The sequence below is a fragment of the Crocodylus siamensis genome, chromosome 11 (assembly GCF_052110815.1).
Source record: "Crocodylus siamensis isolate JL-2025a chromosome 11, ASM5211081v1, whole genome shotgun sequence".
NCBI lineage: Eukaryota > Metazoa > Chordata > Crocodylia > Crocodylidae > Crocodylus > Crocodylus siamensis.
This window is the reverse complement of record NC_143405.1, coordinates 60,956,818-60,981,863: the sequence shown is the minus strand read 5'-3', so window position 1 is coordinate 60,981,863 and position 25,046 is coordinate 60,956,818. Positions and strand designations below refer to the sequence as shown.

Genomic DNA, 25,046 nt, shown 5'->3' with positions numbered 1-25,046 from the left:
GAGCTACGTGGCCTAGTTAATCTCCCCTTCCCACCCAGAGAAAGAGAGTCCCTCTGAGGGTTACCACCCCAATCTCCACTGTGAAAAGCACTGTTAGGAAGTGAGTTCTTCTGCCTTCTTATAAGGCAGCCATAGCACCCGCAAATGGCACCGAACGTTTGCAAGAGATTCTGGTTTGACAGCCCTGGAGAGAGGAGTTTGCCATTTAGTTCAGTTCACACGCAGCAGGGGCAATATGCATTGGTAACCCTGTACAAGGGCTTGGCTGCTTCGCTCTACTCTGTTTGCTCATTCAAACGGACCTGGATATCAACCACTAAACTCAACCAGGGGGCATGGAAAGCAACTCCTGTTCTCAGTGGTATCTGCTCTGCATTTGGCTGCACAGATGCAATGCATATTGCCTTTGCAATATAGGAGCACGAAGGCAAAAAGATGACTCCGGTGCTACATGTTGAATCCATGCTACGTAATGCAAGGGCTAATTAATGGGGGTGTACATTGCAGCCGTGTTGGTCTAAGGCAGGGGTGGGCAAAATGCGGCCTGGGGGCCGAATGTGGCCCGCTAGGCCATTCTATCCGGCCCGCAGGGCCCCTAAAAAATTTAGAAAATGAATAATCATCTGCCCCTGACTGCCTGTCATGTGGCCCTTGATGGCTTGCCAAAACTCAGTAAGCGGCCCTCCACCCGAAACAATTGCCCGCCCCTGGTCTAAGGACATAGGCAGACAAGGCAGCCCAAATTAATAACATTTACTACGTCTATACTGCAATGGCTCCATGCAGCCACAGACCGTATCCGATTTGAATACATACCGCAAAGTTACTAGGCCTTTTAAAGGTATCTGTAAAGACATTAAAACTTACAGACCATAATACAAATCAGTGGCTGCCCAACATTAGCACCAACACTACAATATTTAGCATTTTCAGTTCCAAAGTGCTTAATTAACTGTATTAGGCCTTGCAACATCCCCTTCAGGGAGATGTTCTTTGTATTTACAGTGGTAAACTGAGGCACAGAGTGACTTGCCCAGTGACACAAAGAGAGGCAGATGAACAAGGACAACCATAAATCAGGATCTCCTGACTCCCAGGTGATGTCTACACTGCAACCCGCCTTCTGCAAGAAACCAAAGGCAGGCTGTAGCTGCCCACTGTGCCTTCATGGTCTAGGCACAGGCGTGCTGCTGCTACGTGGTCGAAAATATGTTCAGATGGTCGTGCCTGCATACAACTTCACTGTTCAAGCTTTAAACAGCATCTGTTTACATAAAACCTGCTGAGGAGCACAATTTGTTTTGAACAAAGTTTGCTCTAACAGGGATATGTGGGTTCACCATGCTTATTTGAAAGTATAATATTACATATTTTATTTAAAATAAAATACATCTAAATAACTCAGTTAAGATATCAGCTCTTTCTTAACTTGCATGACTCACGCATTTCCCTGTGGTCAGAGAAGTTCGCTACTTAATGGTATTTTCCTGTAAGTCTATCATTTAGCTGACTACCCTCTAAAAACATTTAAGTGCATTTTCGCACACAGTTTTCAGGGGATCTTAAACATGTTTAAAATAAAACAAATCACTTTGCCGTACTGTCCATTTGCAAGACTAATTATGAAATCAGGTATGGACAAATAATACCTAGTCCATCTGATGATCCACAATTACAGATGAGTAAATTAAGGCGGTTCCCTGCTAACATCTGAAAGTAATAGATACAAGTCATCAGGAAAGACAAGGAACAGAAAAGCCTCTGAACACTGGAGAAAAATCGAAGGGAAAGAAACAGATTTGCTCAAGCTACTTTAAAAACCAGATTTTCCAAATCAGGGGCCAAATCCAAAAGGTTTATACTCAGTGAAACTCCCACTGAGCACGTGTAAATCCTACCCCAGGCTAAATGTTCCCTAATTTCCAGTTCCCTTAAAATACCTTTGCAACAAAATGCAGAGAGAAGCAAAAAAAAAGAAAGGAAACTAAAAAAAAAAATCTGGAAACTTTATGCAGACTTTTAAGGTCAGAAGAAACAATCAGAAATAATTAAAATGTTTTCATGAGAGTTTGGCAATGTATATCGCTTTGAACCAAATGAGTAAGCGCACCTGAGCTAATAAGTGTTTTTTTCAACAACTCTTTTCCAGCCACAAGCTTGCCAAACCCTTAATAAGCCCATGCAAGGCTCCCATTTCGCTTAAAGGGAGGCCCGTACAGCTCTCCAAGTGCAGGATTGCTTTTTTCGAAGCCAATACCAAGGGAAGACCCTCAGAGATGACCCCTAATTCCCCCTACCGCACGCCGTGCAGAACACCACTGCCCAACAGTAATATCTGAACGGCTTCTCCATGTCAACTTTGGACGTGACCTATACATTTTAGAAAGCTAGACCCAGCAAAATTCATCAAGCCATGTGACTGAGCAAAAGAGAAAAGCCTACTTAGGGATGTATAAACATCATCAAGGAAGCAGCTGTTCAGCAGCAGTGATGTACTACTAATCATTAGATTAACATTCATGTGACTCCCTCTCTTATAGGTTAACCAGTAGACTATTCTAGTCTATCGGTTTTATGGCAATAGTAACGACCAGCTCCAGCCACAGGCTGGATCCCACGTGCCCAGCGCTGCAATGAACACAGAACAAATAGCAAGTCCGCACCTTAACGAGCCTGCAATTTAGAGCGGAGTCCCTGCCTTACATTTCAGGAAGCAGGCTAGGAACAAATACGATTTATAGGAAGACTGCCTACGTGTTTGGGGGCATGCTATAAGCATGGGGGGGAAGTGCAAAGTTTAGGTACAGCAACGGAAGCTGAATTCAAATCAGCAACGTGAAGAAAACAGTGAGAGAGAAGAAGCAGGATCAGTCCTGGTGCGATGCAGGTGCACAACAAAACGACTCCTCCTTTCCGCTGGCAGGAGGGAGAGCGCAGTTTGCATGTCCATTGATGCTTCACCACCACTTATTCCCTGAAAAGAAACTTCTATAACATAATGAGAAACCCAGGGAAGATACTTTGTGAGGGACTCTGTCATTTCTGAGCCACAAAGAACTTGGTTTATGGACCAAACTGGAGGAAGTGAGACATCTAGGAAGGAAGAGACCATTGACAGCTAGTCATTTATCTGCAATCCAGGCTTTAATGAAGTCACTGGAATTAGAGATGACTGTATGCAATAGTACACGTGTGTATTAGCCAGTGACTCAGGGATCCCAACTTTGTTATACTGCTTCATGCAAAATAAAGACCTATAAATGTGTTGGACTCTTGAAAAGAAACTTCATCAAGAGAACAGGACATTCATGTGGCTTTCATAGCGGATTGAAGTCATCCAAGAAAGGCGCTATGATTTTCTCAGCAGAACTATTTGCTTGAAAAATGCCCTACGAAAGCTTTTAAATAAGACGTAACTTGTGAAAAGTTTTGAAGAAACCCTCCCATCTTCATCTCTTGCCCTTTCTATTTTACCGCCGTAACCAGAGTTTGCTCCTTTCAAAAAGGATGTTCAAGCTAGTCTGTGCGTGCCCGTGGCAAGTAATGACGTTCTTTAAACTTATCCACTAGATGAGCTGCCATCGCTGGGTTTTGGGCTGGTCGCATCGTGGAAAGGGTTTCTGTACATGAAATCTTTCGACTGAAGACAACATATGCAGAACATTTTATACCTAAGAAATATTTATTTGAGTATCTCCAAATAAAATCAAAGTGTTCTCAACTCCCTTTGTCTGCACGAAGGCGAACAAATATCTTGCAACAACTATCTAGACCAATATAAACAGCATCTCTCTTTGAACAGGTGAAGCTTAAACAATACTTTGCGTCTGGAGGGAACTGCATTTCACAGAGCGGTCTTATTACAAGCCCTGTGTTTGCATTAAATCATTGTGTTTGCTCACTATCTGGATTCTGAATCAATGACTCCTCCTTGGTGAGAAATACCACACAGTAACAGAGCTCTCTGCATAATTAGATCAACTGGCTGGGAACCCAGTGGAAATGCTATTGTATTCCAAACAATTGAACTATGCAGGACAGGACACTTTCATTAGGTAACCGTTCTGCAGGAGAAAACTCTCAGCATCAGCATTTAAACACCTCTCTCTTAATTTCTTAAACGCTTATCATAAGCATTATCCATTTGCAAAGCTAGCACGCCCTACCAACCATGCTCTGCAAGGCCACTCTGTAAGTGGCGTTATCGCAATTTCTGTAGACCTGATGCCGTAATGAATACCATTCGTTTTAAATTTGGGCTTTCAGGCTGCATTCAGTGACAGAGGGCTGTGGATTATGAACCCAAGTTACTTGCCTCCAAGTGCTTAAAGTGGAATCCATCCGAGTCGTGTACACTATAATGCGCGACGAATATGCAGTTCATTTTCCTCCCATTTGCACTTCCGTCTCAGAAGAACAAGGCACGTTCCATAAATGATGCTTCAGAAAGTGCCCCTCCGTTTCCAGAATAATCACTGCCCCAGAGCCAAGTCCTCATACTGGTTCTGACTGCAGTCAACACCAAGCTTGTCCTTAATTTCACTGGTGTAGGATGTGTATTAGGAGTGAGGATAAGTCCTCCAAAACATTCTGCTGAAATACTGCATTTCATCTAATGATCCAGTCTCTTCAACAAGGCACAAAAAAATGCCAGGCCCAAACCTGCTTGGCACAGCCTTCCTCAGCTGAGCAGCTCCTAATGTGAGCAGGCACCCTGACTTCATGAAGATGACCTACAGGACTGAGTGCTGGTGAGCACTTGCAGGAGGAAGCTTTTGCAGGATACAACCAGTGGCTATACTAGGGTGCTGGCCCTGCCTGCCCCCCTGCAGAGAGGAAGCCCCATTTATGTTACATATGAACAGACCATTTCACCACATTGTTACACACACTGGGTGCATCTACATGTGCTATTAACAAGGAGCAGTGAACTCAGGTGCAGTTTGCATTGGAGTTTATTGCTCCTGGGTGCAGCGTTTACACATGCGCCTGGGACCGCAGCACACGGAGCAGGGGTGGCACAGCAAGGGCCCCGGGGGGTCAGCCTGCAAGCCCAGAGCTGCTCCCCCACAGCTCAGTGTGCTGTGGAGGGGCTGCCTGAGGCACAAGGGTACTTCAGTGCGGGGCTAGGTGGCAGGCAGTCCCACACTGTAGCACACTCGTGCCCTAGCCAGCCCCATTCACCATCTACACACACGTTGCAGTGGAGTAAATAACTCCACCATGGGACAGTACTTGTGTTGGGCAGGACTATCCTATCCTACGGCGGAGTTAATTAGTTTAGTTGGGCCTAATAGTGCCGCACGTGTAGGCGGTGATGCTTTACTGCGGAGCTAATTAGTCAACTCTGCAGTAAAGCATCTCATGCACTCACTGTGTGCACTGGCCAGCTGTGCGGCAGACTGAATGGTCTTTGTGGTACTCCCCCCTCCTCCCATATTTTATGAGCATGGGCTTCAAGAGCTTCTGAGGAGCGCATGTTACCAATGGGAAATAAAAGAAAAGAACAGAAAAGAAATGCAGCCCTCTCTGGGTTAAAGTACAGATGGAAAAAGGCAGTGTGATGACTGCCCTGGAACAGAGCCAGAACGCTGTGGACTCTTGCTAAGCATCACAACTGAAACTTTCCCACCCCAACAAGTATCAGTGGATAGCTGCACACCAGTTTTTCACATATGTCTAAAAATGTGGAAAAACCCCGCTTGTGGGTTACACTGTGACTCAGCATCTCCCTCTTTCTTTGCCGAAGAGGCCCACGCATATGTGAAATGCAGCTATCTCGGAGGGTGGAGCACAGTGAGGATTCCCGTAACCCTTTAACCAATACTTAGGGATAAATCTCACCAGACTTTGAATCCAGGATGCAAACAATATAACAAGCCTAACAGAAAACTTGCTGTGCAGATCATTTTGACTCCATGAAGCAAAGTAAGAATTTTCCTGCGAACGCAACGGTATCAACACGTTGGGTCTGACAAGTGGTTGGCTTTCCCATACCACGTGCCTCTTCCTCTCCCGCTGTTCTGCATCTTTTACCTAGCAATGCATTGCTTCTGCTGGTCACAAACCTACTGACAGACCTCCTCTTCTGCCTCTTCCGATATATTTCCAGCTTGGGAATAGTTATTTAAAATTAATTTGGCTAGTATTTCTAGCCAAAACACATGGCACGCTCTGACAGGGAGGAAGAATGGGGCAACACATCTGTGCTAAAACTAACAGCTGTATGGGATACATAAGCATCGTTCCTCCAAAACCCAGCAGTACCTGTTAACCTCTGTGCCCTGACTGTATCTCTTTTTTCCTTGAAATGAAACTACTCCAAGTACCTCCCTACTGAGGTTCCCAAACACAGAACCACCCTTTGTGTAAAGAAACCATTTGCACATTAGTCCTTAGCTTCCTCCTTCCAAGTAGGCCTGTGATCTCATGTACTCAAATTAGGCACAATTTCAAGCAACTTTACTGGTATCAAAGCTTTCCCCCTCCCCTGTCTCACCTTCAGGCTCCCCCTCCCTCCCCTGTGATTTTGTTTGCTAGGCTGTATCATTATAATGATGACAAGAGTCATTGGACCTAATGGTCTACCAACATTTCCATTATAAATCCTATCCCATTTCCATTATAAATCCTGTCCTACTACACAAAACTCAGACTGCCAGGGTGTGGCTGCTGCTATCTGGGCCTGGCCAGCTTCAAACCTGAAGCTTCCTAACACGGCTAGTGTTGAACACTGTAACCCCGCAGATACAGAAGGGGTTAACTGAAAGCTGGCTCTCCCAAGCGCTTATGGTGCACTGAGTACCGGACACCACCAGCCCTATTTACTGCAGTGCTTTCAGTACTTTCAACACCTCTGGAGGGCACCCAGAGCTTGAACAGTATTTGATATTAAAGCTCTTAGTACTGCAGACCCAAACTTCTTGCCTACCAATTTGCTTAGATACGGCTTGTAATCAGCTGGTGTTTGCAACTCCATAACACAGGGGAGAATCTGCATCGGCTGGACCCTGTACCCGGTTTAGCAATTTATAATCTCAGTTCTAGTCCGTGTATATAAATGACAGCAAGTCCTATGACCAAACGTGACCCTTGCATTAAACAAAACAGGAGAGAGGAACTGAACTGATTTGGAGGATGTAAAAGTATGAAGACAAGTAATGAAGGCAATCATTTAGTAGCTGCCCAAAGAGAGAAAAGGACGGTGGCAAGCTTCAGAGGGATTACCACGCTGAATTCCTACTGATCAATCTCACATTAGGCATTTTCATGAAGCCGCGGACATTTTTATACCTGTTGTGGGACCGGGTGCTTTAAGGAGCGAACGCACTAATTGAAACCACCCGCACATCATGTATATCAGTGTCCCTATGCTAAAAAAACAGCAGCAGGGCGCTTTGAACTAAAGCTCACCAAGCATGTTTTATTTCAAAGCACCCTGCCACCATTTTTTCAGCACGGAGACGTGCAGGGACGCTGATACACACGGCACGGAAAACTGCCAGAACGCATTAAATTTTCGTGCCGCAGCTGGATTTCCAGCATGTCGGAGCAGGCTCCACGCACGTGGACGGGACCCCTGTGTTTCTAGAAGCTGATCCAGAATACGAACTTACCAGTGCTATTTACACGTTTGAAGGATCCTGTGAACTCGTGTGAACCTTTGTCAAAATAACGGATGCAAGAAAAAATGAGTTCTCGGTGAGCTCGGGACTCAAAGCAGCAACTGCTTAAAAATGTACACGTTTCCACACGACATGCAGAAAAAAAACCCAACTTACTTTTCTAGGCTTGACTTTGTCTTGTAAGTCGTACTGGCCAATTCCTTTATAACTGATCCCAAGCCACCAAGGGATTCCTTGTTTATCCTGTAAAACGGAGAAAGACGAGAACTACGATCTGACCAAGATCTAGTAAGAGTATCTACACATTTCATCCTGCCACCAATATCTGTGGGTTGGGACAGTGAATAAAGTTGCCATCCAGCAGCGAGGTTGTTATTAAAGTATTACTTTCTGCGTGCTCTCCATTCAGCACAATAAAACCCTTTTGCTCATGTCGCTCAGTTATCTACAATGTGCTGCTCATCATTTGAACTATTTCACCCCTCTCAAAAAATATGTATTTTGTCAGGTAGAACTGTAGGAAGCTACATTAAAATGTTGCAGAGCTGGGACGGCAGAGAGCAGCGCGGGCACCAGCGGTAGCTGCATTTCACTCGTGAAGCCGACATCACTTAGGAACCGTCTTCTGTGCGTGGCGTTTTCCTAATCTCAATTAACAGCACATCATGTCTCTGGAGAAATGTTAACTGCTTAAAAAGATATAAGCGATAGCCAGCATGATCCCATTTAATTAGACGGATATAAATTTAGCTCCTGATAAGATTACTGGAGATTTCACTAAAAATTCCCTTCTGTGTTCTTGGGCACATAAGTGATTTTGCTGTTTGGCAACAGAAGAGTTGCTATAGAACAAGGAAATAATACATGGCTCAAAAACCTACTTTTTAATACTTTCAGACAGATAGCCTACGATTAAATTACTGCTTTAAGAGGACGATGGTACCTCACGAGCAAAAAAATCGTGCTACTTATGGACATGGACTGACCTTTACTCCATAGTAATGGACTCCATAAGTGGGCAGGGCTTCCACCACTTTCATGTACCTGCAAACAGATTGACAGAGATGAACTGCTCTGCAAAGGATAATGTCTCTTCATAGGTCTTCTTTTGCTTATGAATTCACATGGAGTTATTTGCCTTAGGCCCTAATTCCTGGAAGAGCCCAGCACACACAGGTGGAGACAGAGGTGACACGCGGGCTCACCCAACGGCGGCAGCAAAACTCCAGAGCACACGCGACAAAATGCTGCAAACTAAGTTAAACCTTGCCCGGATTTCCTCTTGTCCAAAGTCCAGAAAGCAAGGGCTAAAATGACATGTTCCACTGGTCTTTTCCAAAACACTGAAGGAGCTGCTTATACTTATTTAATTCTACCTACTTAACTATTAATTCTACTGACTTGGCCAAAATCATCACCTCAAGAAACTGGTTTGTAAAACAGGACTATATGTACCACTGTTTCATTAAATATTTAGGTGACTCCACAGCTTAATGAACCCCTAAGAGGACCGTCTATTCTCAGCTCCTCCCCCCAAAAAAAAAAGCACTAGGATTTTCTAGCAAGACTTTCCCGGATACGCAGAAAGCTGCAATCGCACAACTGAGTGGGGCAAGTTTCACGCTGATGTAACTATGCAGCTTGCTATACAGCTCTAGGTCTGTACTCTACCCTTCAATCGTCTCTACTTTGCCCTTTGAAAGTCCAATAAGCTCAGTGAAGTTAATGAGAATCCCTGACCTATTTAAAAACCAAATTCAGCCCATTTTAAGTACTAAACATGCATTGCGTTTTCCCTACAGAGCTCAGGGCAATCCTTTTTTTTCCAGAACGAGGGGTGAAAACTAACTGTTAGCAAAACAAAGTATGGAGAGCCACTCTTGTGGAGCTGGCAATAAAATGAGGTGATAAGCATTTCTGCATATCTAAGATATTTAAACATAGAGGTGAAAACCTAACTGAGAATTTGTGAAATGCTTTCGTTTACCTTCAGTATGGTTTAAAGCAGGCAACAGGGTTATTACCAGAAACATCATTGCTACAGAAATGGGGAAAAGGTTCACAAGGACTGCGGGCATCAGCCCAGCCTGCCTTATCTTTTGACAACAGGAAGGATTAAAAAAAAACAAACAATGCCCTCCAGCTGAATAAGTTTTATACTCACTGAACAATGGCTTGTCCTCTGCTCAGGCCTTTAATATTTACGTAATGCTCAATCACTCTGTCCTCACTGCAAAATAAGCACAGAAACCATTTCAGAGGCTCGGTGATTTTTTCTTTTTTATATGCAATGTTTGATGAAGTTCAGATGCACGTTCAGCGTACACTGAGCATTTCTCACTGTAGCTCACACTTGATCCCCAAACTTCATTAGTCAGAATGGACCTCCTGTCCGATCCTTCATGGAGGACACAAGGTCTCAGATGCTAATCGAGTCACTGCTGCAGATTACCCTGCTTTTATATAAGATCTACTAACTGTATACAGTCCTATCAAGAAGCATGAAGCACCCAAACTTCAAATGACAAACGCTGCACACACAAAACAGATAAAGTTATAAAAACAAGGATTTTCGCATTCCTACGTATTTTTCTTCCAGACATTACAAATGAAACGACGGGTTATCATCACCAGTAATCTTTGCACCCTTCTCCCTCTCCTAGGCTCAGTATTTTCCTCTGCTAGGAGCAGACATAAAATTATGCATTCAACCCTTAGCCACAAAGAATAAAAAAGTAAAACCAAGCTAAATGAGTTAGTTGCCTGACACAGGCACAAAGCAAAGGCTTATCATAAGCCATTAGTACAACCCTGGAAATGACATAATACAGCAGAGGCTCGAAATAAAACCAATTAGGGGATAGTGGACCTAAGTCAACGGGTTCGATTACAAGTATAATGGTCTCTTATATAATGTTGCATATTCACACCACAGGCGTGATAGCCATTACCCCTGCGTGAAATGCATTCAAGTCACATCACTGGACTAAATCTATGTTTCAGATGCTCCAGGACTGTTTGGGGTCACCTTGTTATAAAAGATAGGAGCCACTTGCAAAATCCAGACCTAGCAGGAACTTGGATGGCTCAAATCTCTCCAACATTTGCTGGAGACGGTTTGACCTGCTGTACAGCATAATAACAGCTGGATTTCCATTTCCCTACACGGTGAAAGTGCTTGAAGCAGTTGGGAATGCCGCGGTCAGGATCAGCCCCACGTACAACCCCTTAGAGAACACGGTGTCAAGTTGGCTGCGTCATTCCCCACCGCTACGGGCATTTAACATTTTTAATATTAGGAAGGAGCTTACCAGTAGGCAAGGGATGGATGCTCTTGCAAAGTCTTGGTAGGAAAGACAGGCAGCGTCTTCAAATCTTTCCTTGTGTTTTCATCGCTAAAAAATATGAATAATACGCAAGTTACTGCCGGTGAATCATCCGCGCCGTCATCAGGGTTAGCAAAAAGGACGAGCTGCTGGGTTTTAGCTACTCAAGAACCGGTCCCTTCGCCCCGTCTCCTGGCTGTCACAGCAACGTAATTCTATCGGCCTTCTCGCATAACCACTCTGCACAAAGCGATGTAACGTAGATTGGTGCTAAAACTCATTGCCAACGCGATACGACTATGGAGGCAACAAAGCTGCTGAAGAAAAGAAAAGATGGCATTTCTCTACTGCAGAGCACTGGCCGAGTTAAGGAATCTGCCTTGAGCAGCTGCAAAAGGGAACCAGAAGAGACTGTCATTCGCCAGCTTCACAGGTTCATTTTTTGGTGGGTGTTTAGTTAAAACCCACTCCCAACAGCAACCTACCTGCTGTAGGCGTGAAAAATGTTTGGCAGTCAAAAAAAGTTCTAGAGCAACATTTTCTAATTGAACTAGGAGTTTCACTCGGACTCAGAAATTTGTTGCAGGCCCGGGTAACTTTTGGCAGGACTGAAAAAAAAAAAATGCACAAGGCACCACGGTTTACACTGATCTGAGCAGCCGGTCTAAGCCCAAAACAAAATGTTTCCTTTCAAGCTGACAACCCAAAATTCAAGACTGGTGAAATATTCCATTTTGAACTACCCAAAAGAAGAGTTTTTTTCCTGCACTTGTTATTCTACAGAAAACCTTGCTAGGGTTTTTTTTGGGGGGTGGGGGGAGGGATTTGTTTTTTGGGGGGGGTTAAGCTTTTGTATCAGGTGTTAAAATATCTGAATTTCCCACAAAACACAAATTCCATGTTTTGACCTTAAATTCTGTGATAGAAGATAGAGAGGTGCGTGAACTTTTAAGGGGGAAAATAGGCACCCGCTGAAGCTATCGACTGGAGGCAGCATGGAAACGGTTAATATTTTCTGTTGACCCGGTTCATTAATTAATCAGCTGAAGGTTGCACGCCTCATTTCTGCAAAATTTCTGCATGCTTTCGCAGCGGCAAGAACAGGCACAAACATGACTCTTCTATGTGAGGAATGCAGTGGTCTGATTCAGTCACATCTGCTTCGGTATCCGAGTTGCACAGGTTGGGTGCTTTCACGGAGGAGTGCATTTCTCTCTCGCAAAGCTCCCCTGCAGATCTGACTCTCTCTCGTGAAAGATTTTACACGGACGCATTATTCCCCCTCCTCCTGAATGTCTTGGCACATGCTGCATTGCACATCACGGAGGCGAACGGGGCACCGGCATCGCCACCCGGGTTTTAACATTGCATGCCGGGGAGGTACAGAACCAGGGACAGATTTCCTTTCTTGCAAGGAAACTCAGTGTTGGGGGTAAATGTCATGCTAACAGCACTGGAAATTAAAGGCATGCCATTCAGAGGGCATGGGATAGTAGGAAGGGAGACCACCTCTATGGGTGAAGGACTAGCTCAATCCACAGCCCATTTATGCTTCAGGTGGGAGGAAGCTGCCAACAAGAGGGTCAATTAGTATGGATTTGCTATTATTGCTGAATTTCCCACACCACTCACTTCTGTCAGACATACACCTAGCTGCTCCAAACACACATATCCCAAAGGGAAGGGAAAAAAAATAAAAACCAAGTTCCCTCTTTCTAACTCTCAGTACCGCCAAACCTCACAGTATTATTCTGGGGACAGAAAGATAGCACGAGAATCTATTTAAAGAAAAAAGTGACACGCTTCCTCTAGCCCTCCTGGTCGGGGAAAAGTTGAGACAGGAACCTAACACACTGTCAAGTCTCTGAAGCCAGAAGGCAAATAAAAGCAGCCAACATTTAAGAAAGAAAGAAAGAAAGCCTGACCCATAATCTTGATGCCAAATCCCTTTGAAATGCACTGTGCTTGGGAAAAGCTTGGGCAGGCAAGATCCCTGTGCTACTTTGCTAAATAAAAGGGGCCATGCCTCCTAAATAGACCCACATCCAAACTTACAGACACCTTGTTTGGGAGTTCAGGCAGCAACTTTAGTGGGCTCCTAATTCAGTAAAAGTAATGGGTGCTGTGGGCACACAGCAGCGCTGGGCACCAGTCGACTGATGGACAAGCCGGTCTGAGCCACCTACATTGCAATGTTCTGGTCCACAAACATCTTACCCTCATCACATGCCAAGAGATAAGGGCCGTAGTTTAGTCCGCTTTCCTGTTAAATAGGAAATACAGCCCTTCATGGTTTAAGTTTGGAAACAGCTGAAGCTTGACTTGAAAATGAAGTCCACCTGGCCAGCTGCCCTTCCACCTGGGCGGCAGACTTCAAGCAGTACAGTCTGCAGACCTCCGGTCGCTGAAGACTGCAACCATCTTTACGGCAAACCTCCATGCCAAGATTATAAGACTGTTTCACTGGCCCTTGAGAAGCGGTGTCTAGTACGGCTGTGCAAAATTTCATCCTGTGTTTCATTTTGAAGCTGTTTTGAGCTTGAAACAGCGAAATCGAAACGAAACAAAAGCTGTTGAAATAGCTTCAAAATGAAACAAGGGCACTCGAGGCATTTTGAAAGTTATCGTGGCTTCAGCACCGGTCTCAGGCAGCAGCACCAGCCTCCTGTCATCCAGCAGGCAGATCGGGGGCTGCGCCGGATTCAATTTTTTAAACAACTTTTTAAGTCCGAGTCTTAGAAGTTAGCCCTTCCCTGGGCACCCAGTCTCCTGTGCTCAACAGGTCCGTCCTCCACGTGGCATATTGGGAAACACACACCTATGTTTCTAGCAGAGTTTGTGCATTATTTCCAATATGGTCTTTCTCCAGGACTGGTTGCAAGCTTTCGGGTCCCAACACCCTTCATCAGGCACAGGGAGCATCTGTAGTTGCTGCGTGCGTTTGCCTGGGTGGAACGGAAGTCAGTCTAATAAAAGAGATCACATTTGCCCAAAGAGCCTCGTCTGCCTATGTCCTTCGACCAACACAGCTACACCCTACACCCCTTTCTCCACGGCTGCAGCTCTTCCCAGAAAATGGAACAAAATCTGCAGCCATCTCCATCCCCGTCGCTGGTTGTGCTCCTTCGCCCTTCGGTGAGCGGCACAACCCAGCGCTTGCACAGCGTGAAGACGCACCTGCAACGATTCACGGCCTCATGGCCAGGAAGAAACCCCCCGCAAGGAGTGACAAGCTTTTCTCTTTCCCAAAATTCACTGTCGCAGAGAAGGCAAAGCATGTTCTCCCCTCCTGACTCGCTTCCCCAGGGCCTAAGAGAGGCCCACACTGTCCCTTAAGAGGCAAAATGTCTACGTGAAATTTGAATTATTAGCCACTGCAGTTTGGGTTTTTACCAGGTCTGCGAGACGGGAAACCACAAGGCTGCAAGAAGCCCCCGTTCTTCCACCATCTCAGCTACCCGCATAGCACCGTAAAGTGCAATAAATGGTTTTTACTACGCCCTGCCCAGCCCTGGGGAGGACACAGGAGCCGCTCCCCTAAGCGGTGGTGCTGTTCCCCCGTCAGGACAAGGCAGGCCGGCTCTCTCGAGAGCAGAGCTGGAATTCAGCTGTCAGGACCGAGGGGCCCACTTGCATTTCATCTGATCTCCAATACAGCGGGGCGGCCTCTTAACACGCTGCTGTTGGTGCCTGGCCCAGCTCCAGCGCCTCAATTGCCCTGAGTCAAGAGCACCGAATTTTTGGCAGAAGGGTTTGCTCCTTTCCCAAGAGAAGAATACACAAAAAACCACTCATTCGAGGTGTTTTTCTCGGAGGAAGCGAATGAAAGAACATGAGCAACTGGGGCTCTTTTCACATCTTGCTTTTCCATCCTTCCTGCTCTTTTATTTCTCCCCTAACAAAAATCTTGCATAACTTGAATTGATCTGGGCAATTTAAATGAAAGGCACCTGAGGTGCTTCTCACATATGGCTTTAATTTGCATCTGGTGTGTGGTCTGTATTTAATCTTCCGCTACAGCCAAGCTTAGGGTAAAACGCTGCTCCCCACCTCCACATGCAGCTCTCCTTGATCTTTGTGTAGACCAGAGGACGGTACATCTACCAATGGGGATTTTTTTTTTTTACCATTTTTCATGTTCCCTGAGCTTAATGAAGGGTGTGTGAGGCTGGAAGCTTACAGAAGAAGATTTTTTGTTTTGGTGATTTCGTAACTGGTCTAATAAAAAGTATCATCTCTGAACCACAAGTTCAGAATTTATGGATTTTTGTCTTAGACCAACACAGCTACCAAATACATCCCCCCCCCCCCCCACCATTCAAAACAGGTATCGTACTATGACTAGGAAAGCTAATCACACAAACGACCAGTTCCAGCTGTGAGCCCACATCTGCTGCACGTGCCTATCTAAACCCAAGTTACGCAAAGTCAGCCGTGACTCCAAGTTTTAGGCTCCAACATAAAGATAGTTAAAATCCATCTGATGTCCCCGTCAGAAATTTGAGCGCTGGAGTCAGACAACAATGACTTACTTTGCTTAAGCACAGGACGACGAATTAAAAAGGATTTATCAAATATCTGAGCTCCCAGCATGGGCATCTTCACAGCTTGCAGTCTCGCCGGATACAACACTCCCTGCTAACCAGAGATCTACTGCGCTAATTAGAGCCATTTGTCAGTGGATGCCCGGCTTTTTCCTTGTGCCCACTGCGCCATGTAACCTCTTATATTGGCTACTAATGCAGTAACTCAAGGTAAAAGCTTTTGATGAAACGAGATGCGGCTAATGAGATCATCACAGGATGGAAGTATGAAGGACAAGAGCACGCAGCACAACTGGGGCAGCACGAGCCAACAAACCAGTTACACTGGCTGTGGCATGAAAGTTGAACAACTTTCATTTTCACGCCAATTTTAGTAACTTGCTGGTAACTTCGGGGCTCGGACCCGATGATCTGTTTAGGTCTCTTCCGACCCTGAGCACTATGAAACTATGAATTTGGGGTTTAACCCATACGCTTCAGAAATACGAAGGTAGAGGTGTGCCTATCACTGCTGATTTGCTTGGAAAACATGGACAGAACGCATAATTGTAGCATCACGGTAGTCGACCACATCATCTTGTTCTGGTATTCTCCAAGTCTTTGGTCCTCTCAACAATACTAATGTTTGCTGCTCTCGCAGCTATCGCAGGTCTTTCCAAGTATGACATTGTATATTTGGTTCAAGGAATTTTTATTTTTTGACTTGGGGGGGCCCAGTGGGACAGGCTTCAAGTGGCTTTCTTTTCAGAGATGACAGAGCCCTTGACGTTGAACCCAGGCTAGTTCAGAGGCATTGCATGGGCACCCAGACTCAGGTCACGTTTAGGGATCTTTACTATGGAGCACAGACAGCAATACAGAGTTGTGCATGCCATTCTCCAACAACATTTTTTTAAAATTAAAAATACTCTCTTTCAAACATTTAGAGAGAAATGGCTCAGGCCCCAGTTAAATACTGGACACAGGGGGTTATCATTTCTCAATCTGCTGTACGTCAGATTATTTGGAATATGTCAACACTTACCCTGAATCTTGAGACTCGCCAAGTGCACCTACTTTAAAGGGACAAGTTGAATACCGTATGTTCCTTGCACATGGGGTCCAGTTCGGATCCTACTGCCAGCACTCACATAGCAGTGGAGTTGTTCTGGATTGACGCCGATGCAAGAGAGGAGAATCAGGTTCAGGGCCTGGAGCCATGCCCTTACAGCGGGGAAACGGGACGGACAAGTATGTTTTCACAATATTGTTGGGCATGCTCTTTGGGAGGCTGCCCTAGGCATGGAGGGGACAGGCCTGAGAGCAAGCAGCAAAGAGACAGGATGACAAGGGGTGAGAAAGGGTCTAAGTGGCGATACGGGGAACGACTAAAGTTAGGGAGAACTTTTGCAAGAAGAAACCCGCACCAGGAAAGTACAAGCCAAGCAGAGGAGAAATGCAATCAGGGCAGGGTTTTCCAAAGCCTTCACTGAGCTGGTCCCTTTTTTGTGACAAATGCCAGACGCTTTCCACGGTTCCTGCAGTCTCTCGGTCTGCTACCACGCGGTTATCCTGGAGCACTCAAGAAGCCACTTTCCTACTCAAAGGGACCAAATCTGGAGAGATGGCAAACAACTGAATCTCCCATTTACGTCATGGGAGATGGAGGTTCTCAGGACCGTCAAGAAGTCACCCCTCACCCCCCTGTCAGCAGGGACATTTGCCCGAGGAAGATTTCCAGGGCTTGGCCCCTTGATAACGGCCAAGAAAGGGCTGCGCCGGGAGGCTACATCAGAGCGAACGCTTTCAAAACCCAGCATGCAAAATGAGCATGGCGCACGGATAAAACCTGGGGTTGTGTGCATCAAGCACAGCATCGCTCGGGAGGTCTAACCCTTTCACTTAGCCTTAGAGACAGAGAGGAGCTGGTAGGAAAAGCAAAGGACTTCAGACCTGATCCAAATGCCACTGGCTCTTGCTGTGGACTCCAGTGCGAGCCGGGTCATTTCCTTGGAATTACAAGGCTTGGGTTTTAACTTCAGCTCTGCCCCATGCTAGGGATGTGGGCAGGTTATCTATCATCTCTGTTGCTCTTCCCAGGAGAAAAAAAGTGGTGGGGGAAGATGCTTAGCAATCTTTGAGGGCATTCAGAAAGAAATTTTATACGCTGCCATGCTCCCAAAATCCTCAGATGGAAGGCAATATTATATTCTGAAAATCTGCTGTACAAAACCAGTGTCCTACCGATCATTTGTAATGGGGAATGACGCATAAATATCTCAGCACCTGAGTGCCTCGCAATTATAATTATAATGAAGCTGCCCTGGTTTGATAGGGCAGGGCTATAATCCCCATTTCACAGCTGGGGAGCTGAGATGCAGGGAGGCTGAGTGAGTTGCCCAAGGTTGCACAGGAAATCTGTGTCAGAGTGGGGAGCAAACACAAATGCTGCCGGACAATCTTGGGCATCGTTCCCTTTCAGGTCTGATCCTGAAAGCTTGGTAGTTGGAATAAATAAGCCTTCTCTACCTCTGAACAAAAACCGCAAGACTATTTGAGTATGTGCCGGGAACGTTTCTTCATCAGAGCAGGCGGGAAGCACTTCGCTTAGGGATTTGCTGTAGAGCAAGTAAAAATTGTTCACGGGGGCAGGATGCTAGAAAGCCCTCGGAGCCCTCCCCGCAGACAGGAGCCGGTTATTATTGACGTTCGCGGGTTCTTCCTGTTCACACAAAAGTCAGATTAGCCCCTTTAGCCGCGGCTCTTCTGTAAGCGTAAAGCTTGTTATCGTAGACCTCAGTGCTGAAACCGGGATGCTTCAGAGTGTGTGCACACACACAAAAGTATCCGAACAACACGGGGCCAACCTAAAACTACAGCAGCAAAAAGCAGTGGCGGAAAAGCTGCCATAGCCGGCTCTCTCCCAGCAGCCCTTCCTCATGCAACACACAGGGGAAAAAGGGACTGTACCCCACTTTAACGCACTGGGGACATTCCCAGTGCCAAAGGTGAAGAAACCCTGAGGTCGCAGCCTTGCCTGGGCAGCGATGGGGACCTAAAGACTACAGCAGGCTGCCTGGCTCCAAGACAGCGATTCCTAACAAGGGCAACCCAAGGTGCCTTAAGATCCTTTCGAGGGTGCCATGCATGTTGCAAGGTGCCAATATGATTCCCAGGATAATCCCAGAGATTTCAAACAGGAGTCCTTTCTGACCTCTTACAGCAAAAGCATTGCTACAGTGGCTTTTTGGCATTAAAAGCGAAGGGACGACTAAAAGCTGCATTTCCCACGGGGTGCCTTGAGTCTAACAAGGCTGAGAAACATTGCCCTAACGTGCCCCTCTCTTTGGGGCTGCCAAGTGCAGGACCCGTGGTCCCCAGCCCCACACTCACCTCTTTCCTGGTCTGCCTTGCACTGAGATCTCTACCAAAGGGAAGAGAGCATCTCTAAACCCCTCTCCACAGCCTGCCCACCTTGGCCTCTGCAGAGGGATAACGTTTACACAGGACACAACACAGGATGCACACGGTAGCATCTTTGCAGCCGCTATAGTCACATCAGGCTAACATTTGATATATTTATCTTCTGTAAAAATGCATGCTGCCTCACCATACTCGCACATTAATATTAGCCTAAATATTAAGATCACGCTGCGTGCTTCATTAGGCCACGTGAGATCAGGCATTGTTTGCAGACAACTTCTTTTTCTTCATCTAACATCTTTTTTACCTCTCACACAAGCATTTATACCTGACTCAGTGCTGTCATTACCTGTCGTACAATGAACACGCATTTATTCTACAGCCCAGGAGCCTTCACCCCACTCACTGTGAAGGAAGCGTGCATCTGTCTGGAGTCTGATCATTTCCAAGACTGAGTTAAAAGGAGTTACGAGCTCAACTCTTGCTTCCAAGCCATTTTGCTGAGCTCTGTGATTTTCTTTACAGTCAAATCTTTCCATTTTCAATGCATTTTCTCCTTTTCCTCACTATGTATTTCTAGATGAAAGACCTGCACATACAAAAGCAGCAGCTGGCTACACTCCTACACATGCAAGACAACAACACACTTGCCTAGGTTTCTGCATGTGAGTGGCCTCCCAGTGTAGGGGCCTACAGAGAAGTAAATGGGGAAAAAAACCCACTGAAATCTTCTCCCTCTCCTTTTAAGTTTGAGTCATCTTAGGAGTTGCCAATAATAACAGTAGGTTAAAAAAATCCAGCCAGAAACAGGCTTTTATCTTGGACACGGCGACAGACATGACAGTGCAGCGGAGTGCAGCGTGCAATGCCATAATGAACCCTCCATAGTCTAGACAGCAGAAGCCAAATGAATCCCTGGGGCAACTAAGTTCACGGATCCACTGGGAGTGAATTTGGTCCTATATAATACAAATCCCATTTTAATGGGCAACCAACCCGGGTAGCAGTCATAAGATGACAAACATGGGCAGGCTGAGAGCCGGGTCTGCAATCTGCCTACTCCTTTGGTCTGACTCCTAGGGTACTGACCTTCATGCAGGACGGGTCAAAACCCATTTCACCAAGGCTAATTTTTTGACTGAAAATTGGGCTTTCAACCAAGCAAAACGTTAATGCCCAGCAAGGACCTGGCGGGTGAAATAAAACATTCCCAATGAAATTCTTTCAAATAGCTCTACCGAGGCACGGCCTTTTGCAAAGCTTAGCTGCAGGGGAGTCTGAATGAGAAGAGAGGGGTTTTTTACATTGGATAACCTTATTAAATGCATACACACATACACACACACTATATATATACACATATATATACACACACACACAAATATATATATATATTATATATATATATATATATATACACATACACACCTATATTTGCACACACATAAATATATATACACACACACATATAAATGCACATATATACACACACGTATATGTGCACATATATACACACACACGCGCACATACACACACACACATACATATACACACACACAGTGTGTGTATGGGTGTGTGCATATCACTCATTTTGCGGTGTGTTCCCTACAAACGGAAAGAAATGAACCCTCTGCTAAGGCCTGATGTTGCAAACTTTTGCACGTGTTAGTTTTTCCATAGTTTTACATAAAATGGGCCTATGTTGTGACAAGAGAGAGGGTAGCTTTGTTTGCTCAGGAGGGAGTTAATGGATTACAAGAAGGTTAAGTGAGGTATTTGAGGAACAGGTTTACGTAGTGTTACTGCTGAAAGGCAAAACACATAATGATTCATTCAGCAAACAACAGGAATATGGTTAAGGGAGCAGAAGGCAAGGCTGGAGTGTTGAACATTGATTTATGACTTGACATGCATGGTGCCTGCAAGTGTCCTTAAGCTGGAATTTTTTTTGGAGGGGGGGAATGATTCTTTTAAAGCCTTTGCAGATATTTCAGGTTAAAAACAAAGATAGAGAACTGCTTTTTTCCACGTGTCATTTTTATTAGGTGAACTTGGAGGCCATGCAAGATGGGCATTTCCTCCACGTCCACCTCTCTTTCACCCTACGTGCCTGCCCCCAAAACCACCAGCCCCCAAAACTGCAGGCTGGTAGGAATTTCCTAACATTGGAGGGATCAGCTCCTTTCCTTGCTCAGCTGCCTCTGCAGAGCTGGCTGACACGCGTGGCCACCTGAGATCATGATGTAGTGACGTGGGCTCACGTAGATCCGAGGCGCCGGCTTATTCCTTAACACGCGCCGACCACTGACTCCCGGGCACTGCCAGATGGGTTGGACTTCAAAACAGCTGGTTAGCCCGGGGAGGCTGGGTGCACGATTACCAGCTCTTCAGGGTGTGTTATGCATTAAAGTAGGCCAGTCTGATAGTGGGAAATATGGCAAACAGGTGCCTTCCTATAATACCCCCATGAACCTCCCCAAAGCATAAGCTAATTCAATGTTAAAACATGCCTTTTTGCTAAGCATACCCGCCAGTTTGTCCAGCAAAACAATACGTTTCTCACATAAAAATTGTCCTATTCCTTGTTCTCACCAGCTCTTGATTTTGGAGCAAACTTAAAGATTGTTCCCTGCACCCGGCAAATATTTAATTGATTCCTCCGTAAAACCTGGTTTGGAGGCTCCCGAATTCACAATTGTGCTATGATTGCAGTCCGCAAGGGTATCTTTTAAACAAACTGGTTCCCTTTTACAAACTGTGTTTATCACCCATGCAGTGATAAACCCCAGTCTCTCATACATGTCAGCTATCAGGAATTCATTACACTGTCTGTGTTATGTTATACCAGGCAGTAGTTATCTTTGCAGCCCACAGGCTAAAAGGAAAATCTAATGTGTCAGCTATTTAAAGAAAATGGAAGCCCTCCTCCAGCAATTTAATTAAACTTTCAAGGAACACGACTGGGTTTCAGCTTTGGAAAATATGATCTGAGATAATCTGTCAGAAAATAAATTTTTGAAAAGGTAACTTTCCTTACACAGTACTTAATCTGATTTTAATAAACTTCTTGATACAGGAAGCACAAGATTTAGACCCATCTGTCTTCACTTCAATCGTGCCCCACCTTTTTTTACTCCGGCCTCAGAAACTATCCAAGCTGAACGAAACCCCAAATCACAAGCTATCATCTGTAGGAAAATCATCTTAAGAATAAAAAGGTTTAAACTATAAAGCTAAAAAGAAAACCCAGGTAATAGATGGCACGGTGTCTATAAGGTGGGTAAGTTAACATTACGGATGCTACAAAGAAAACTTTATTACAACATTAATAAAAAAAAATAGCACTATAAAATATTTTACGGGTCTGCGTACTTAGAGTCTATAGTCATTAACAGCAGAAAGTTGAAGTTCATTTTCCAAGGTGCCACCATACTACCGTGCGTATTTGCACTAGGAATAAATATTAGAGCACCCAATCTGACGGCTTGCTTTCTGCTCATGATATTCGCTTTATCAAAATCAAGTCAAAAATGAGACTCCCAAAGTGACTAAAACAAATATATTTTGCCTAACCACCATACCATGCTAGCAGCCACAACCTGAAGCGAGCATGCTCTCTGTCGGGGAAAAAACCCCTCCTATTGGAGTTTAATAGTTCAAGCCATTCTGAAATGAGGACTGCAGTTTTTCCTGCGTTTCACCAACCCAATTCGTGTTCATTACCAATATTTGCACAATACACAGCCGCAAACTGTATTAAACAAACTCCAACTTTTAAGGGAGTGGCGGCAGATAAAGACATTTAAATGGAAGCATCTGATTAGGGCCGTCCCGATGCGCTGAACAGTGAATATAAGAAAACTTTAAAAGATTTTGAACAAAAACCACCACCTTTTTTCTACGGGAAAACAAGGGGCCAAATTGCTGCCGCCCCATCAACTCACATGTGGCTCAACATCACAATTGTGAGGCTAAGAAGTTAGTTTTCTGGCCTTATCCACCTTCGCATTGGTCCACAGCATCCGACGAAGGAGGCTGTAGCCTGCAAAAGTTCATGCATCTCTGAATAGGCTGTAACAGAGGTAGGCAACCCCCGGCATCGGTGCCAGAGCATGGCACGTGAAGGCATTTTGCTTGGCACGCGCGCCTCGGAGACGACGGCAGGGAAGGGGCTCGCTTTGCAGAGCCGAGCTGCTCAGCGAGCATTGATGTGACCTGCTCCTATGCACCTCTATCTATCTCACTCTCACACACACACAGTATAATTATCCTGGCCGGGATCACAAATGTAGTAAACAGGAAAAGGAACCGACTTGCTCATGATGGATAACAAAACGATGGGCCATGTCAACTGCACTGGGCTCTCGCCTCCGCTGATCATTTCTCTTGCAGCCAGCAGTTGCTTTATGCAGCTGCCCAAAATGTCCTGGCTAGTTGTGCTGACACTCGTGTCCTCTACAAAACAGACACACTGCAGGGGCAACCTGAAAAGCAACTTGGGCATACAGGGGTCTAAAATCCCACTGACGTTTAAGGCTTCCTGAGAGCCTAAGTCGCTTAAACACGGGACCTCACATTTGGAAATCTCTCGTTCTGACACAGGCTGGGGCTATTCTAGTTTGAAAGCCACAGCTTCCTCTATCCACATCAGGTTTTACCCAAGGCAGCTCTATTTTAGAGAGGTTCTTTATCTCCAAAGACCCATTGCTACGGGTCTTTGTAGTGCCATCCTGCTAAGTTTCCTCAGCAGATTTCACGGTGCAGAAATGAGGCTTCTCCTTTCATTTTCCAGTTTGCAAATACTGCGTTCCTTCATTGCTTGCCTGCTCAGCCATATGGATGATTTCTTGGGATACTACCAATGTCTTTGGGCATTTTCCAGTTTGCAAATACTGCATTCCTTCATTGCTTGTCTGCTCAGCCGTATGGATGATTTCTTGGGATACTACCAATGTCTTCGGGCATATCCTCCACAATCAACCAGCGTGCAAGACTCTGGCTGACTTCAACAGGGATCGACTGCCCAGATAGATATCAGGATAAGATACTTCAAAAAGCCCTTCCCCATCCACAGCTCCAATTTGCAGATCAAAAAATAAAATAAAAAATCCTCTACCAGAGGTGTGAAAACCAGCCAGGCACAGCAGGGTTCACCAACACGCTCTTAAGTGCAACCCACTTCGCAGCTCGGAGAAAGCCAGTCATTAAGTCCCCAGGTGATCCCTGCATTAACTGGCTATCAGTGCCACGTGCAAAAGTTCAGATGCCCCAAATCAAGCAAATATAACGTCCTAACAGCCGCTTTCCAAAGCGATTCAAAAATCTAATTTCCAGCTGATAACGAACAACAGAGACATTAGAAACCAGACACTGGTAATGGAGAAGACTGCTTAAATACCAGGTTGCTCTGAGGAATGCACTCCTTTTATCAAGCATAGTTTTGCAAGGGAAATTTTTTTTGAGACAGGCTGTAACTGAGCTGGTTTCCTCATTGCGGATGACCCAAATAACCACCCAGGAGATGGAAAAAAATAATAATTTTGCTCTAGAATCAGCCCCAGTGTAGGTGGCTGTTGGTTATTTGGTGCAAATGGGCCACGTAATCAGCTGGTAGGGTTTCACAGATCTACCAGAAGAGCTGCAAAAGGGTGTTTCCAGGGTGGGAGCGGCCCTTGAAGGCACAACCGAAGTCACGCCTCTCTCTTCCTGCCGATGAGTATAAACGCTTTGCAAACCAGATCCCACACCTTGCTAGGCTAGCCGCATGAACAGCCCACGTCCAGGGGATTTGAGGCAGGGGGAGGCTAAGCCACAGGGGAGGAGGTTGCATCCCACCTGTACAGAGCGGGGCACCGAAAGCTCTCGTGGAAAAGGGTAGACAAGCCAACTTCCCTAGGTGGAAACCTCTGCAGGTAGTAAAAGATTAACAAGCCTAAGGCTGACGCTCTGCACCTCTGTTTGTTCACGAAGCTGTTTCTAATTGAAGGTCTCTTCCCACCCCCCAAGGCTGGTTATAGCACCCAAGGTACAGGGTCTAAACAAGTCAAAAAAGGGTAAATCCTGTCCGATTACACAGCAGGAGGTCGCTGCAAAGCTGGAGCAACTTGGTGTCTCGCACCAGCCACAATACAACTGTCGGGTCAAGTGCA

At 45.5% G+C, this 25,046-nt stretch overlaps 1 protein-coding gene across 5 annotated transcripts in view; it reads right to left on the bottom strand.

Annotated features, from left to right (window-relative positions):
* Positions 1-25,046, bottom strand: part of FRMD4B (FERM domain containing 4B) — a 159,482-nt gene that overhangs the window by 20,206 nt on the left and 114,230 nt on the right. For all 5 annotated transcript variants that reach the window (XM_090021034.1, XM_090021036.1, XM_090021035.1 and 2 more), the window contains 4 exons: positions 10,937-11,020; positions 9,790-9,855; positions 8,612-8,669; positions 7,782-7,868 (listed from right to left, as the gene is read on the bottom strand). In XM_090021034.1, the coding sequence (XP_089877160.1) occupies positions 7,782-7,868; positions 8,612-8,669; positions 9,790-9,855; positions 10,937-11,020 (295 nt within the window). The remainder of the gene's footprint in view (positions 1-7,781; positions 7,869-8,611; positions 8,670-9,789; positions 9,856-10,936; positions 11,021-25,046) is intronic.